This window comes from Cyprinus carpio, chromosome A18, assembly GCF_018340385.1.
Source record: "Cyprinus carpio isolate SPL01 chromosome A18, ASM1834038v1, whole genome shotgun sequence".
Lineage (NCBI taxonomy): Eukaryota > Metazoa > Chordata > Actinopteri > Cypriniformes > Cyprinidae > Cyprinus > Cyprinus carpio.
In genome coordinates, this window is record NC_056589.1 from 5784465 (window position 1) to 5803578 (window position 19114).

General features: G+C 35.6%; 1 protein-coding gene across 1 annotated transcript; it reads right to left on the minus strand.

Moving 5' to 3' along the window:
* Positions 1-6317: 6317 nt before the first annotated feature.
* Positions 6318-18673, minus strand: ilvbl (ilvB (bacterial acetolactate synthase)-like). The gene is made up of 16 exons (XM_042774868.1): positions 18515-18673; positions 18231-18386; positions 16724-16925; positions 16509-16636; positions 15892-16030; positions 13945-14056; positions 12839-12938; positions 12254-12351; positions 11410-11546; positions 11155-11289; positions 10415-10529; positions 10043-10212; positions 8854-8924; positions 8689-8760; positions 7819-7924; positions 6318-7625 (listed from the first exon to the last, which is right to left on the minus strand). The coding sequence occupies exons 2-16, from the start codon at positions 18330-18332 to the stop codon at positions 7447-7449; spliced, it is 1866 nt and encodes a 621-aa protein (XP_042630802.1). The 5' UTR covers positions 18333-18386; positions 18515-18673; the 3' UTR covers positions 6318-7446.
* Positions 18674-19114: the final 441 nt, after the last annotated feature.

Here is a 19114-nt window from a genome sequence, read left to right on the forward strand (position 1 = left end):
TGAAATTAACTTTATGAGTATTTAGCACTTTGTTTTTCTTTCAAGTTCACATAACTGATATATTTCAAGAAAACTAAACTGTTTCATTGTTTTGAGTTTTATGAAATTATTTATAGACAAACTTAAGTTTAACTGAAACGGCTTTGATGTCTATTTCCCAGCATGCTTTGCCGATGGCACTCAAAAGGGCGAGTAAATGCTAAAATTAAGTGTAATATAAGTTTTGTGTGTGTGTAAGATTAATGTTAAGTGTGAGATTTAGCAGTGATTAATGTTTTGCTAATTTATGTTATGCTAATTTAGAAGAATTTCTGTTAATGTTGGCTTTATGGTGACAAGTGGTAAATGCAGCTTTCTTTGAGAGCAAATGATCCCTTTATATTGTTATGCTCATACAGCTTCTGTATAACACTATTGTTAATATGTTAGCAAATTAGTATGTAAGCAGATTAGCTTTTAAAAGCTAACTGAGTTTATACTAATAAAAGTGTTCACATTGAGATCAATTGAAAGTTTTAAGTTAATTGTATGAATTAATGTACTCATACATTTTAATTGTAACTTGAAATGTTTAAGTACAAAATAAAAATCTGCTAGTTCGGCTTACTTATTCGGGTTTACAGTGTACTTCATAGGTTTGAGTTATATTAATTGAATTAGTACTATTAACTTTATTTACCCAAGTTATCTTAACAATAAGTTACTGAGTTACTTGGACACAAATACATTTTTTTTTATGCTTACATTTTTTGAGTTAATAAACTTAAAGGATTTAAGGCAATCGGTTTCCTCAAACGGTTTGAGTTGAACTAACTCATCAGGTTTTTACAGTGCAGCTAACAGGCACTATGTTATGACTATGTTATTGGCGATCCTGAGTGTAATGTATATTATTCTTCCGCAAATGGGAGTCTATGGCAGCCCTATGAGACAATGAGACATAGTACACCTGATTGCTCTCATCATGCTGATCACAAACTATATCATACATTAAGACTCCGCCCATTACAGTAGTAGCCATTTTGAAAAGTACAGTGTTACGTTTTTTTCGCTCAAATGATCTTCGGGGCAAGCCACATAAAAGTACTGTCCCCGATTTCTGATGTTTTGTTCTTCAGGCTCTGCACTGCTCTTGGTGCTTAAATGCTTGCTGCGCTGCTGTACTTGATGTGCGCCATACTTGGTCTGCTTGCTGTGCCTTGCAGAGCTTGGCCCCATATTGCTGCTTGCAGCTATATTATTTTATATAGTTTTATGGTTATGTGGGGCATGGTTATGGTTAGGGTTAATAATTTTTGCACAGTAATCTGACAATAAATGTGGCACACCCAGATTTTCATATGCACACCCAGAGTCTCTTTTCTGGCTACACTACTGCTTATGACTATTATTAATTTACATTTTATTCAAACCTGCAAAACCCTTTCTGTTCTGTGATGTAAATACATTTTTTAAATAGTTTATTGTGCATATATAATGCAGGGGCTGGTGGGGTTGGCAGTGTATACATGATGTTAATAATATACTATATATTAATTGCGCAGTGTGAGATTCATTAACAGAACTTTGTGAGAACGCGATGAACTAAGAGTGACAGCTTTTTAGTGGTTATTATAAGTGCTCTTTGCGAGCTTTCTATGTAATCCATTTAAAATGTAGAACTTAGTTTTTCAGCCTCACACGTTGCAAAGTATCGGGAAGGATATCTACATATTTATGCGGGATTCCCTCTTGAAGTAGCAGTGTTTGACATGGTGATAACAATAGCAATAGACTGGACAAAATATGTGGAAATGTGCATTAAGACTAGAGCACCCTCAGTGACTATGTCTGAAACCTGGTTGATACACTTTTATTGTATAACTATACAAAACAACAATAAAACAAATGCACTGAATAAAATAATTTAATAAATATTTACAATTTAAGCACTTAAAGGGTTAGTTCTCCCAAAAATGAAAATAAGCTCATAAATTACTCACCCTCAAGTCATCCTATAGGTGTGACTGGATGTGCCCATCCTAAATAAAAAGTGTCTCACATGGCTCCGGAGGTGAACAAAGTCTTCCTGTAGCGAATCCATGCGTTTTAGTAAGAAAAATAACCATATTTAAAACGCAATAATCAATTTAATCTAGCTTGCGCCAACAGTTGTCCACGGATAGATAAGTGTGTAAAACTTTTGGACGCATTTTAAAGATTCTATGCCACGAAATGTAAATTTTTCACATACTTTTGAAAATTTTTGAAAATCCAGCATTTAGTTGGTTCTGGTTGTTGCTGTTTTTAACAGTTGTAGGCTTTATTGTTTTGTTATGGGGTTTGGCGTCATGGCATCTTTGTTTCCAGGTGGAACGTTAAAGGGTTATTCGACCCCAAAATGAAAATTTTGTCATTAATCACTTACCCCCATGTCGTTCCAAACCCGTAAAAGCTTCGTTCGTCTTCGGAACACAATTTAAGATATTTTGGATGAAAACCGGGAGGTTTGTGACTGTCCCATTGACTGCCAAGTAAATAACAGTGTCAAGGTTCAGAAAAGTATGAAAGACATCGTCGGAATAGTCCATCTGCCATCAGTGATTCAACCATAACGTTATGAAGCGACGAGAATACTTTTTGTACGCGAAGAAAGCAAAAATAATGACTTTATTCAACAATTTGTCTCCTCTGTGTCTCTCCGCATCACCATAGCACCATTTTGGAGAATATCCGGTGAACGCAAGCAGCATACGCTCTTCTGTGTCAGCCGCGACACAAGGATACGTTTTTAACATGTATTTAAACTTTGATTTGAACGAAAACAGTGCATCCGTGCAGCAATTACACAGGTTGTACGCAAGCATCAAGCCTCGTCCATATTGCCAGGTGCGCTCTTGAAGACTTGCGGTGCAGAGCCGCGCGTGAGTATAAAGGCTGATTTAACCAAGCATTACGAGACAGACTGCATGTGTGGCAAGTGTAAGCGGCTCCTCCGTGAGACGCGGCAGAGAGGAGTGAGTATGACAAGCATTCAGAGACACAGGCTGTGTGTGCGTTCTTCTGAACTGGGAATAGCGAACATGCATTATAAACTTCTTTCAAATTATAATCTGTTGGGGAGATAAAATGTGCAAGATAACGTTCATGTACTTATAAAAACATCTAAGAATGCATCTTTTATTCTCCAGTACTGAAAGCAGAACCAATAAGGGAGCTCTTGATATGTGTTGTGGCCACTGATCTATATATTCTCTATTATAGATCAGTGGTTGTGACACAGCTCTTGCAAATGAACATTACCTTGTTTGTTTGGTGTCTGCCATTTCGAAGCCGAAGTATAACACAAGTTTTTCTTTAGTATTAAAAGGGTCATATGATGCGATTTCAAATTTTCCTCTCTCTTTGGAGTGTTACAAGCTTTTGGTGAATAAAGAAGATCTGTAAAGTTGCAAAGACTAAAGTCTCAAATCCAAAGAGATATTCTTTATAAAAGTTGAGACTCGTCCACGCCCCCCTGAAATGGCTCGTTTTAACACGCCTCCACATCTCTACGTCAGTATGTGATCCATGCTGGTTGCTGAGGAAATACATCAACTCTACACTGTGGATCGCCGAATCGGCTTTCACCATGAATGAAGCGGTGTCCAGCCCAGGGTCGTCACATGTGGTTGCCGCAAGCACAAGGTGTGCTCCTTCGTAGAATCCGCCTCAAGGTGCCCATCTCTGCTCACTCAAGGCCGCGGTGTGTGACGCTGTTTCGTTGAGAAAGCGAAACTACTTTGTTTGGCCTTCCAAAAGAAGACACGACTGGAAATCATGTTCATATCATGTTTATAATGGATTTTACGTTTATTTCTTGTCGCTCCGGCCGGACAAGGCATCAAAATATGTTAAGAGACGTAACATTTCCTTCACACGATTGAGGCATTCAGCCAATCACAAGGCACTGGATAGCTGGCCAATCACAGCACACCTCGCTTTTCAGAGCGATGAGCCTTGTAAAAATCAAAGTGTTTCAGAAGGCGGGGCATAGAGGAGAATTATGTACAGTGTGTGGAAAATAATGTGTCTCTTTAACCTTAAACCGCATAAACACATTTCATTACACCAAATACACAAAATAATGTTCTTTTTAGCAACATCATATGACCCCTTTAATTTGCCTGACTATCAATCTGACCCTGTAGACACCATAATCACACACTCTCTCTCTCCCGCTTTCTGATTTTTGATTTTGATTAATCGCATAGCCCTAGTTGACATCCTATCTAAAACGTGATTTCGTCAAAAACAAAAAACAGCAATAACGTTACCACTCTAATATGTCTTGCAATATCCGTGCGTGCAAAGGTTCTGCGCGATCCTCTTGTTCAATATTATCAGGGTCTGAATCCAGCTCTAACTGATATGGCAATATTTATGCCATCCTTAACTATACCAGAACATACGGAAATTGCTGCTTTCTGCTATGAGCAAGAGGTGGAGTGGAGGTGCACCACAATTAAACCCCGCCCTTTATTCAACATTCCCTTTCACTCTGAAATACATCACAACACTTAAGTCAACTCAAGTTGTGCTTTTCTCCATTGGTCTCTTTTGCTTTGTTTCTCGCTTTCACTCTACTCTGCGATTGGTTTCACCTTTCCGTGTCTTATCAGTCTGTACCAGGCCTCTCTTTGCTTTTCTTAATATTGCGCCCTTCTTGAGGGATCAGCATCCCGTCGAGCTGCTGACATCTATGGAAATCATGGAAAGTGTTGATTGTGTACTTTTGTGTAGTGTTAGTGTTTTGTACTGTACGTGGAGATACCGTTCAAAATTAGGAGTCAGTAAGAAAGGATGCATTAAACTGATCAAAGTGACAATAAAGGCAGTTATAAGATTTCTATTTCAAATAACTGCTGTTCAGTGAACTTTCTATTAATCAAAGAATCCTGAATAAAGTGTATACTGTTTTACAATAAGAATTTCTTGAGCAGCAAATCAGCATATTAGAATGATTTCTGAAGGATTTCTGAGGAGTAAAGATGCTGAAAATACAGATTTGATCACTGGAATAAATTACATTTTATGATATATTTAAATAGAAAACTGTTTCTGTTAATTCCAATAATATTTCACAAATCTTACAGACCCCACTATGAACAGTAATGCAAGTTATATGTTCACTACACCACATAAACAGGCTTAAACATAACAAATTATACTGATACATGTCTATGACTATAATAGTTGACAGGTAGCATAGCTGACGTTCTAGTCTTATTTTTGGTCAGACACATGGCATTTGTATAATAATATAATATTATGTAATCTCACTATATGAATTATTATCAATGAATATATATATATATATATATATATATATATTTATATATATATATATATATAAACCTGAGTCCACTTACCAGTTTGTTTTCAAAAAGTCTGTCACTGAAAAGCAATGTGATCATGTGATGCAGATCACATGGTTTGGGGAAAACTATTGCTCAGTTACATGGGCGTGTTGTAATAGTAACTTAATTGACAACAGTAAAGTGATTTATTTAATTGTGTTGATAATAGAAGAAATATTACTATTGTATATATATTAAATAATATTGGTAATATTGGATAAATAGTGTTTAATGTTCTGCCCTTTGGTAAAAATCTGATGTTTATAAAATCATTTAGAAAAAAAAGCATTAAAAATGTATTGTTTTATAAACATAATATAATAATTTCATTTATAGCATTTGCAAACATGCACATCATTGGCAGATGGCTGAAGAAAGAGCTCAAGTCTGTAAGTTGCTTCTTTTATAGCGGTTCAGTCTCAGTGAAAGTCAGATATGTTCCCATTCAAATGCTGCCTACAATAAAAAAGTTAATGGGTTAATAGGGCATGGAGAGGTCATGATGTGCCTGTGGTTAATGAAGCTTTATGGTTTTTTATAGCCTCTTGCGCAGAGACACAAGAGCATCCTTATTTTCAGTACCTTCGTCCTCTAGGGATCAATCAACATAATGTAAATTAAACAGGTAACTGTAATTAATAGGATTTTGTGATCAGACAGTCATGAGTATGTTTACCTTTATAAATCTGCAGGGATTTCTGGGCATGAGCAGATGTAAAAGTGATGGCCTTAGAAATGCTGTTTATTGTTTTTAGAGATTTGGAGGTAACATTCTTACAGTCTTATCAGAATTTTTTCCAAATTCTTCAGAATTACTTTAACACAGTATTTACTACTATCAGATGAAAGATTCCTCATGGGTTAGTAGATGCAGTTTGTCTGACAGAGTCTGATATCTAGTGGTTCATTTCTTGAGGAAAAAAACAAAAACAAATGTAGGACTGTTCTTAAGAGATTTTATTACATCAACTAATGTTGATAAATTATGTAGCCATATCCAAATGGTCATTTTGTGGGTGATGCTGAAGTGATCGATCACAAACCGAGGACAGGCATTATGGTATATCCAGATGTGATACTGCAGCAAAAACAGGACTGCATTTCCAAGTATTTGTTAGGATATTACTTTGGTTTAGATTGATATTTCTAGATAAACAAACATAGACCCATTTGATTTATTACTTAGTGAAATATTAATGTCCAAAATAGCTGCATATGCTGTTCTTTGAAATTATTTCTAGCAAATTTGATTCTGAATAAGATCAATTTAACATTGAGTAATTACAGGCACTCCACTGTATAAAGCAAGCCTTCACACAACACAAGCCAGTCTTCTGTTGTTGCATTATTATTATTATGTCAATAAAGTCATAAATTCTTAATGTGAGTTTCAAAAATAATATTTCAATCAAAATGTTCTGGACCATCACACTTGAAATGGATTCTGATTTTTCTAGTATTTTACAAAATGTTGTACAGAGTGAAGGCACTGTGTTTGTTCCTTTTCAGCTTCCAAAAAATGTCCAAGCTCACATTTCAGCCTGAAATAGTACAGTAATGAGAATATTTAATATATATTTTTATTACTGTACAATATGTGATATTATGTACTGCCCTTTATGTAACTCTTTTAAAAGTGAGCATAAAGAACAAGAAATACTACCACTGTGTATATAAATACTGTTTACAATACAATTTAAATAACTCATTATTTTCTCCCTTTTTTGCTTCAAGGTAATGAGAGTTGGGGGGAAATGTAATGTCATACTTGAAAAAAATCATAATGATCCAAAACACAGGCTTAATTTTTTTTTAAACATCATATCATTTCCTTATTTTGGTTTTGGGATGATCTATGACCGAGACATGTTCTTGAAAGTTTTGCTTTGAACGCTGTATTAGTCACAACATAACGGAAGAAACTTTTTTGAACATCTGATATGTTGCTTTGATATCTTTTCAAAAATCAGCTGAATCCATATAAGGGTGTGTCCTGTGGTATACTGTAAGCATTACAACACAAGAAAGACTTTGGGTATCTAGGCAGGATGGTGCACAGTGTTTCTCTCTAAACTGAGATTGAACCGTCCCTAAAGTTAGTTTTTCCAATCAGAACGTTCAGCAGAATGGCCTTTCCCTCTCTGCACTCCTTCTGCGCCTTTTTAATGATGTCATCAAGTCGGGACTCATCCTCTCGGCCAATCAGGTAACCTTTGCCCCCATAACCATCGGCAACAATATGATAATCTGCAAGTAGGAAATGGAACAGAACAGCAAGTGATGCAACTCATCACTATGAATGATCAACATACAATATTTCCCTTTGGAAAAGAGCTTGATCATAATATGAAACATTTTTGTGGATCAGAAGACAACATTTTACTGCAGATTCTAAACACGCAGTGAATAACCATTTAATGACTGCACCAAAGCCTCTCACCTGTAAAGGCAAGACCGCAGGCTACGTTGCTCCCGAGCATAGGCACTTGTTCTCTGGAGATCTGACTCCAGCATGCATCATTTCCCACCAGAGCGATCACTGGGGTCTGACGTGAGATGACAAGGGAGTCATTACAAGTTTTCAAGAGAAAAGCAGACAGAAGCCACAGCGAGGATGTTTTTGAAGGCATATTCCAGCATCAGTTTTCACAGAAAATATCCAAGTTGGTTATAACAAACAAAGTTACAATGTACATTCTGTTCTTCAGAACACAATTGAAAATATTTGTAATATTCTCTTACGATTTTATCATTCCCTCCACTGAAAGTGCACTCAACCAGCTTCAAAAAGTCTGTAAAAGCATAAACGTATTCCATATCAATCAACTGGTGTAATCCGAGAGAAACAAACTCTTCATATGACGAATAGATTTAATTTAAGCTTTACGTTTACAAGCACATACATTCTTGCAAGAACCACTGAGGTTTGTTCTTGGGATTCAAGCATATACGGTTGAGCTTTGTTGATTTTAATAAAAGCCTAAAATGAATCCATTCATCACATAGAGTGGTGGTATCTCTTATAAAGACTTGGACTAAACTGCTCTATCCATATGGGTTACTTTTATGATATCTTTATGAACTTTTTGAAGCGCCAAAGTTTCAATGGACTTTCAGTGCATGGATAGAAATCTCTTAGTTTAGTTTTTCAGGCATCTTCATTTGTAATTTGAAGATGACTGGTTTGGATGACCTAGACGAGGTTAGCATTTTTACAAAAAACACATATTTTTTAATACATTCTGAACTTAATGCTGTAAAAGTTACAATCAGTGCTGTAAGGGCTTGTTACGTTTGTTAAAGTTGCTACCTTGTGACGTGTGAAGGTATCAAATTCAGCCACGCTATATCCGAGGGAACCATCGCCGTAAACAATCCATACCTGTCAACAAGATACATGCACCCCAATAACGTGACTAAGGCTGTATTGTGACCAAACTAAAAATTAGATTTCATGTTGACATTAAGAGCTTACCTCAGACTCAGGTCGACAAAGCTTTGCTCCAAGAGCAAACCCTCCTCCAACACCCAGAGTCCCAAAGGCCCCTGGTGCAAAGACAAGCCACAAGTCATGATGAGCACAAACACTATGAGTGGATTTGTCAGAGCTAGAAATTATTGTAGAATTAGATTTGTACCAAAACTAAACGTAACTTTTAAATAAATTTACAAAACTATAATAACACTCTGAAAATGAAAACATTGAAACATGTTATTCAAATAAAATGCCAAAATCATGGATTATGAATCTGCTGCCACAATTCTATTACGCTTTCAAAGTTTTTATTCTCTGCAACGTTTCATTAACCATTATGGCACAAATATCTCATGTGGGCGGGCTTAACAGCAGTCTACTCTCAATGGCTTGTAAGATTTGGATGGACAGCCCCCTGACCTGAAAGGAGAGACTTCAGTGGTGCAAATTATGCACAGTGATCTGAACGCAGTTCTCTGTTCTTTTTTAGTGGAAATGATTGTTTGTGTATTAGTAATTAACATTTAAGGTTTGAGTAGTCTTATACGTATAACTACTTTATCGAAACGACGTCATCATCATCATCATCATCATCTCCCTTCACAGCTAGATACTTAAGGCAGCTGAAGTAAGTTAATGTAACTAAGATAATCGATACAATCTATAAAAGATCAGTGTAACAGTTCTGTCTTTCTTTAACCCATTCAATAAGCTATATTTCTTAAAACAACCTGTCTTGAATTGTAACTTGTCATCTTATATATTAGATGTAATACTATGTTTTTAACCCAGTCCAAACATGAGATGTTGACATTTACTTTTTTTATAAGCACTTTTACACTTTTGTTATAAACTGTTTATAAAATACCTTCCCCTAAAGAGATATTGATATATTTTTAATATACAGGTTTTGTTTGTTTTAAATGGATAAAATGGATAAGTGTGTGTAATGAAGCTTAAAATGTATGTGTGCAGGTATGTAAATTCAAAGAAGCCCAAGTTAGCTGTGAGCATTTAAAAAACTTCCATAAGAGTTTACAAGTTCAGACATGATAGAGGATCATTCTATTCTATTCTATGGATAATTCCATGGAATCTGATTTTTTGTGGATTTTTTTTTTAAGTTGTTCAAATGCTCACAGTCTAAAGATTTAACACTGGGTTCTTGTGCAAAGGCTCTGCCTCTAACCTGGGTCCAGCCAGCGGATCGGGCCCCGGGGTCTCATGATATATGCAGCGCTGCCGACAAAATCACCCCCATCAGCCACTATGATGCTGTCCTCAGCCAAGAGCTCATCCACACGATGCAAAACACTTATAGGGTTCAAATGCCTCTCTGTCTTCTCATCCGCTTTTGCTCTGAAGGCAAACATGGGCATTATGAGAAACTAAACGGGTAGATAACATCAAACGTAGCCAAAAGAATATGCATAGACATCCCTTCTAATTAACAGGAGGGAATACTGCCAAATGTTTGGTTGTCCATATGTTTTTGGCCATGCAGTATAGGCCTGATTCCTTCTCCAGAGACCATGAATCCAAGCAGGAGAGGTTAGATCACCTGTTAGCTTTCTCTTTGATGGCCTCTCCCTCTTTCAGGCTCCTAGGCCATTCCTCTGGACATCTGTGTCCCTTCAGGTCTTTTGAGAGACGCAGGAGGAAAGAACCAGCATCGCCTGAATATGTTGGGAAAGGAAAACTTGTTAAATAACGAGATACATGATACATCTTTAAAGTTTCATTTTAGTGACTTATTCGTTTAAGCCACTGCTTAAATACTGTAATATACTGTAATATGCTTTTATTTATTTTAACTTTCCTTTAGCGTTAAAAGGTCAAACCAAAGGGAGTTAATCTCTCCAATAGGAAACACTTGCCTGAAACACTTCTTTTGTAGTCCTACCATTATTTACATGACTTAGCTATGTCACCATTTTATATATTTGCATTATATCTGCACACTAGTTACTCTGGCCCACTCAGTTGGGTTAGTGCTTTTCAGAAAGGTGGGCTTTGAAAGGACCGAATGTAAAACAGAGCGTTTCAGGCAGAGGGTGAAAAGAGCACAGTGTGAGAAACATAATGTATTTTTTTAACTTTAAATTATGTTAATGTATTCTAGCAGACCCCAAAATATTAGGATCTTGTAAATTAGCATAATATGGGCGCCTTAATATAAATGTATTTCCTCAAATTTTGTGCAAATATGCTAACTGTAAAAACTAATTTTATCACCTTATTTTATAGTTACATTTTAATGTTTTTTAACATATAATGTAAAAGAAAAATGTAGTTGTTCACCTTGAATGGCCACTGTTGGCTTCCAGAACATGTCTGAGTTCTTCAGTAGCTGACTCCTGTCTCTGTTGACGGCGATGATTTTGCTCCGTCTGTTCAGCACTCTTCCGTAACTCAGTCTGAAATCACACACCGTGCCTATGCACCAAAACAAACACATTCAGGAGCAAGAACTAATAAACGAAGCAATTCCAACAGGGTCTTTGCACAGCGGTGCTCAGGCCCTAACTATGTTCAGTGAGCGGCGATGTTGCCCACCTGCCAGCAGCACAAGGTCAGCCTCTTTCAAGGCATCTCTCCTGTTCTGTCTAATGTGCAGTGGACTGTTCTTTCCCAGCATCCCTCGGGACATTCCACCCAGGAAGCAGGGAATGCCTAAAGATTCTAAGGCCTTTCTGTGACAGAAGCATGGAGAAGAAGAAAAAAAAAACTACAAATCTAAAAATTGACTTGAGTCATGAGTTATGGGTGCTTTTGATCAATCATGTAAATCACTGGTTGTTGTTGGTTTGGACTTAGAAACCAAATGTATTGCCTGATCAATGTAATCTATGTATACAGTACCAAAAGTCAAAAGTCTGGACACACATACTCAATTGATGTTTCTTAGGATCTTAGAAATGCTTTTGATCTAAGGTTTACAAATGTCATTTGCGAATAAATTTACATATATGTGCCTGTGCATTTACAAAAGCAAAAATTAAAAATTAATAGATAAAATGGACAGTCACCATACATGACTGTTTTCAATACTGTTTTGAAGCATCACGAGACTGATTTCATGAATCTATATAAAATATTGTGAGTGACACTAAAGAAGAAAAAACATGGATGGTATTAATGTATTTAGCATTTTTGTTCACTACATAATTCTTATTCTTCACACTTTATCTCATACTTTTTATGTCTTTGAGCAGGTGCGCCCACATTTTTGACTGGTGATGTATGGATTCATGCAATATGTCAGCATTACTTTAATTTACAGGAGGTGCTGTAGTGGGTAAATCTGGTCTGGTGACAAAAAGGTCAGAGTTTCACAGACCTGACAATGTGACCCATGACCTGTTCAATGAACATCTGAAGAGACGGCTACTCGGTTTACCTGACATCATCTGCTGGCGTAGGGGGCAAGGTTGCCTGACTGCCTAACAGTATGACAGGTTTCCTGGCTCTGCTCACCAATTCCACACACCTCTGGACCTGGGAAGAGTAAAGGGTGAAGAGCCACTCAAGTGCAATGTGATCTTATCTTCTGTATTTGGTGCAGAAGTCAACATTTCAACATTTCCCCTTCAGATTTTTTGAACTTTCTTTACTGGGGTCAGTTGCATAAAAGGTTTAGACTGCTCTTACAAGTTAGTGATCTAATTATTATTATTATCATTATTATTATTATTATGTCCCCTTTAAAACTGGTCTTTTTGTTAGATAGATTAGTCTAAGTTGAATCCAACAAAACAAGAGCGATTACCTCTAACTGCTAGTGGGTCAGCCCAGTTCTTATTAATAGTTGTTTTTTTTCTTAAAATTGATTGAAGTGGCTGGTGGTTTGTGTTGTGTTTTATGTTTTATTTTGAGTGTGTGTTGTTGTTATAATATTTTGTATTTTTTTTATTAACATGATCAGTTGCATCTACTGTCTAACGTCCAATACTATATATGTCACAACAGGGCAGACAAGTTTCACCTCATCCTCTGTGGCGTGTGGGATGTAAACAGGAAGTGGGGACAGATCACATGTCTCCCAAGCTCCAGCAAACAAGTTTGATAAATGATTCTGGAGATACCTATGGGATGACAAGAATGACAGTTGTTTCAGTCATGCTAAATACAGTTAATAAAAAACATAATTTGTCATTTAATAAGATCATGTGTTGGAATAATAGTATGTGAATAGTAGGGTTGTGATGGTGAGGAAATTTTCTGACTGGTTAATTGACGTGTGACAACACTGGTTTGTTGGGGTTTTTCCAGCTTTCCTTCACTTTTAAATAGCTTTTAAAATTGCACATTTTACTTTCACTTTAGCTGCAATTCGGTGTCCATTGCTTGAATGGACAACAACAAACAACAAACTCACTTACATTAAACATAGAACTTTTGTTAACAAACCAAATAAAAATACACCATGCTATAGGCTTAATATAAAATAAATAACTTACACAAAGTTTAAATGTAAAAAAAATAAATAAATAAAAATAAGCAAACACTGCAGAACCAAATAAATAAGAAGCAGAATGTTTTATTAGCAAAACGAATAGGAAAGCTTGGAGGCACGGCATACACCTTGATAAATAAAAATAAATAAATGACATAAAGTTTAAATACAGTAAAAATCTGTGGAACCAAATAAATAAGAAATTAATTACAAAATCACCTTAGATGAAAGGCAAAAGTCTTTTTCAAAATCTAAAATGTTGCCAAACAGCTAGGCGTTTTTTTCGTTTCGAAACTAAATCTTTCGCAATGGTCTTGTCTGTCTCACCTCACTCTTCTTGTCGGTCAGCTCGACTCACTCTCCTCATGTGATAAATGAAATCTGACTGCTGCTGATCTGTGATGCGACTGTCGTTCGGTTCGCTGCATTGAGCAGCCGCAATCAGTTTTTAATTGTAGTGTCTGTTCTCTAACTGAACTAAATGATTGTCATTACTATAAAAAAATCGAAAAGACTGTGGTGAACAGAGGCCGGTGCCGCGGTGGGCAAGTGACGTAACCGGTGTTGCAGTTTAACACCGCTAACACCATCAACACTGACTATCACAGCAAGCCTATAGTGAGAAATGTTTATACCATGCCATGATTTTCCCGAACAGGCTTTTGGAAGTGTTTTTAGGGGCAGACTCTTTCTCCACCACATGGTAAGGGTACAGTGTGTCTATGGGAAACTCTATAAACACTGGGCCTGTGAAAAAAAAAAAAAAAAAAAAAAAATCAAAGAAACTGTAGAATTATACTCACAGAATTTCAAACAGCGCTCATTTACACATAATTATATAATTTATAAATAATCTGTGCTGTAGTAACATATCTGAAAACTCTGGATTGGTGCAAAAAAGTGATGGTTATCTAATAATTATTTGCATAATTATAATTACATACTTTGTGTCAAATTAAACAAATAATATTCATTAATACTCTTTAATTCTTCTTTTAAAAATTATTGGAATCAGCAGTAGACTCTTTTGGTAAAATGATTTGGAAACAATTGCAAAGTCTATGTCAACATCCTATACTATGAAATGCTGGTTAAAAAAAAAAAAAATTAAACAATTTTAAAAAATGCTAAACCTCACATTTCCACATTTAAGCTATTGCTTAAGAAAATGAGAAATTATATATATATATATATATATATATATATATATATATATATATATATATATATATATATATACAGTAGAGACCAAAAGTTTGGAAACATTACTATTTTTTATATTTTTGAAAGAAGTTTCTTCTGCTCATCAAGGCTGCATTTATTTGATCAAAAAAAATACAGAAAAAACTGTAATATTGTGAAATATTATTACAACTTAAAATAATAGTTTTCTATTTGAATATACTTTTTTAAAAAAAATAATTTATTCCTCTGTGATGCAAAGCTGAATTTTCAGCATCATTACTCCAGCCTTCAGTGTCACATGTAACATCCAGTCTATCACATGATCATTTAGAAATCATTCTAATATTCTGATTTATTATGAGTGTTGGAAACAGTTCTGCTGTCTAATATATTTGATGAATAAAAGGTTAAAAAGAACTGCATTTATTCAAAATAAAAAAAAATTCTAATAATATATATTCTAATAATATATTTTCTTTACTATCACTTTTTATCAATTTAACACATCCTTATGAATAAAAGTATTGATTTTATTTTTAAAAAAAAAAAAGAAAAAAAACAAAAATTACTGACCCTAAATTACTGAACAGTAGTGTATATTGTTATTCCAAATATTTATATTTTAAAAACATAGCTTTTTTTTTTACTTTTTATTCATCAAAGTATCCTAAAAAAGTATCACATGTTCTGAAAAAATATATTAGCAGCAGAACTGTTTCCAACTTTGATAATGAATCATCATATTAAATGATTTTCTAAAGGATCATGTGATAATGATAAAAATTCAGCTTTGCATCACAGAAATAAATGATAATTTAAAGTATAATAAATTTAAAAACAATTATTTTAAATTGTAAATATCACAATATTCATTTTTTTCTGTATTATTGATCAAATAAATGCAGGCTTGATGAGCAGAAGAAACTTCTTTCAAAAACATTAAAATAGTAATGTTTCCAAACTTTTGGTCTGTATTTGCTATATAATATATATATATATATATATATATATATATATATATATATATATATATATATTTCTTCTATATGTATGAATGTATGTATATATGAAATATGTATATATGTACTGTAGGAAATTTGCCATTTGTCATTTGCCATTTTGATTTGTGCAAATCCAAGGAATTTTTTGTTTTTGGTTGGTAACATTAATTGAATTGAACTGAATTGTTTATATATATATATAGAGAGAGAGAGAGAGAGAGAGAGAGAGAAAGAGACAGAGAGAGAGAGTTCAATTCATATGATGTTACCCACCAAAAACAAAATTTCCTTGGATATGCACAAATCATGTTATTAGAACATTTCAATGTCAAAATGGCGAATTTCACAGAAAGGAAAAAAGTTTGCAGGTAGGAGTACATTTGAGCGCAGCTGTACCTGGTGTGCCAGACTGTGCGATGGCCAAGGCTTTTCTGACAGTGGGAACAATTTCTCTCACGGTCCTCACTGATGCACAGAACTTACAGAGAGGCTTAAAGAGGGATATCTGGTCAATGTCCTGTAGTGCACCTCTACCCTGCAAAGAAACCATCAGACATAATACTGATGACAAATGAATAAAGAGTATGATGCAGCTGACACCCAACAATTATAACACTAAAATTCAAATCATTAAAAGCCTTTTCACACCAATGACGAAATCTATAATAAAGTTGTAATAATCATTATAATCATATTTTTCATTGTCTCTGACTTTTGGGTGCTTCCATACAATGGAAGTCAAACTTGTTAGTTACCAAACAGTCATACAGGTTTAGAATGACATGATGGCAACATTTTAAAATTTATTTAAAAAATCAAATCCTTGCTATAATGGTTCAAGGCTAGTTCCCCGAGAATCACTCAGGAGTTGAGATAAAAACACAAGACAGACAGAATTATGAAGAAAGATAAGGCAGTTATAGAGGTATAAGCCAACCAGAGCAGAGAGCAAACATGCAGGTGACACGCGCATGAAGTGCACGTGACTCACAGTCTGTACAGCACTTCCTGACCTGTAAGAGAGTAGCAGCAGCTCCACCAATCAGAAGCAGCGGTGATTCTGCCATTTGAGCGTTCTTCACCGCAGTCACTGTATTCGTCAGTCCCGGCCCCGCCGTCACCGCAGCCACACCGACTGTACCTATATCAGCAAAACACAAGATTCTCAGCTTCTCCTACTTCTTCTAACATGACGTGTCTGCTTTTCTGTTGCTTGATTCAGTCTTACCGGAAAGTCTCGCTACAGCATCGGCAGCAAACACAGCTGTGGCCTCGTGGCGTGTGTCAACAATGCGGATGCCCAGTTTCTCACAGGCCACCAGGATGGGCGAGATGTGTCCTCCCACCAACGTGAAGACAAATTTGACCCCATGAGCTCGCAAAACCTCCGCCACGCTCTCTCCTCCATGTCGAGGGCTCTGTGTCTCAGTCTGGGAATGATGAATATTAAAGTTTCAATAAAATGGATGTAGGAACAGATATTTTCATTCATACTGTGATGTACACACTGGAATATATATATATATATATTTCGAAGTTGTAAACAAAACAAAGATTATTGGAGTACATTTTACAATAAAATACTAATGTAGTCTTTCTACTTCAAACTTTCATATTAAATGCAATGTTACTTGCTCAACTGTTTTTTAATTATTTGTGAAATTTACTACCAATTTCTGAGTGAAAACTTTATACACCATTTTTTTTATTTTCAGTGCTTCCAAGTGTGACGGAAAAAATTAGGGAGGAACTTGGTTCTATGAATCAGTTGTTGATTGCACTGCAGTCAAAAGTGGAGGCAGATGAACGTGAGCTTGCAGAAGTTTTAAGTGACTAAATGATTGGAAAAGTTCTGCATACATCACCAGAGAGAAGTCTGTCTATTTCACCGGAAGGTCCAGTTATGACATTTTGATTAAACATTGTGAGGTCAAAAAGATCACAAGAAGATCTACAGCATGCATTTATTAAATAGGTGAATTTTTATTTCATGCCAACTTTTAATAATTAATGCAGCATTTGTCAGATCTTTCTTAATGGATCAGTTGATCATTTTCAAAAAGTATGATTAATTTGTTCCCGAAACAGACTGGTTTGATATTTGAATTCAACTCACACGATCCACTCAGAGAAGTTAGCAGCTCACTGGAGCTGAAGGTTACCAGTAAGTAAAAACTTTAATTTCAATCTCTTTTCACACAGAGCTATCATTTGACTTTGGAAATTTTAAAATAAAAATATATGCATGTAAAAAATGCCAGTCAAATCTTACTTTATTCTTCCAAAAAAAAAAAAAAAAAAAAAAGAAACTAGACAGGTTTTGTGCAGAGACACTCATTACAGGTTTTACTTGTTTACTTAATCCTTACAAACAAAACCATAAGCTGTTATATACATTTCTGGCAATGCAATACAAATGTTTAATAGGTGAAAGATTGCTTAGTGTTGGGAGTCTGGCCAAGTGACAGCATGCCTGTTATTAGAGCATTACAGCACCTTTTGTTTTGTTGAAAAAAAAAAAATCTATCAATCAACAATCACCCAAGTCCTGTTGTTGTTATGCAAGAGTAGCCATAAGCGTGTACACCTGGCACACATCCTTATGCAAAACTGTGCTTCTCACCTGGTAATCTACAATTCTTGTATAGTTATTAAACATGCATGTTTTATTATTGTGAAAGTCAGTACTAGGTAGATATCATATCATAATGCATATTTGTCACAATGTCTCATACCTTGTGAAACAGCTGGTAAAGTAAGCCCAGTTTATAAGATGCAAGGATCACAACCCCAAGGACGGCACCCAGAGAGCAGCCCAAAACCACAGAAATGTCCATCGCTAAAGTGGGTTGGTGGTTTACGACCTACAGTCCACCTGTCCCGCTTTTAACCTGTCCAGCAAATGCAGGAAAACAAGTGAATCAGCAAACCGCTAACAATGACGAGACGGCGGACATTATTCAACACGCTGTCCTGTCTGATGTTGTTATGGCCTAAATAAGGACAGACAACACTGTACCTGCCAACTCTTCCTCTCCTGCTCCAGTCGCTGCTGAGGCCGATGAATGCACGGCGTCAGGAACACAAACAGAAAGCACTGAATGGACCGAGAAAGAGAGTGCTACGCAATAGTCGGAACAACTGTTCCGCTATTTGCGTAATTGCCGGTCCTTGCCCATTCAGCGCAGTCAGTTGATTCTCTTTGAGAATAGCAGGCTGCGCCACAACGTGATTGACAGCGCAGTCATCCAAACGGAGGCTGAAGCGTATCTCTGTTACTCTAGTAACGTACTGTACATCCACCAGGAAACACATGGGTAGTGCCAATGATTGGTTGCTGTTTTTATTATTATTATTATTATTATTATTATTATTTAAGAGTGTTTTGTTTTAATGTTTTAATTTTTTCCATTTATGTGTTTTTCACTGCATGTGACCATAGTTATGTATATATATGCTACATATGTAGGCCTATATATACATATCTATGCATGTAGCAAAGTATGACACTGAAATTACATTTACACTAATACTGTTGTTCGAACAAAAGAACTTCTGAACTTTGACAGCTGCCTATCGCTCAGTATAACAGTATCGCCTTTAAACATGTACTGTGCGT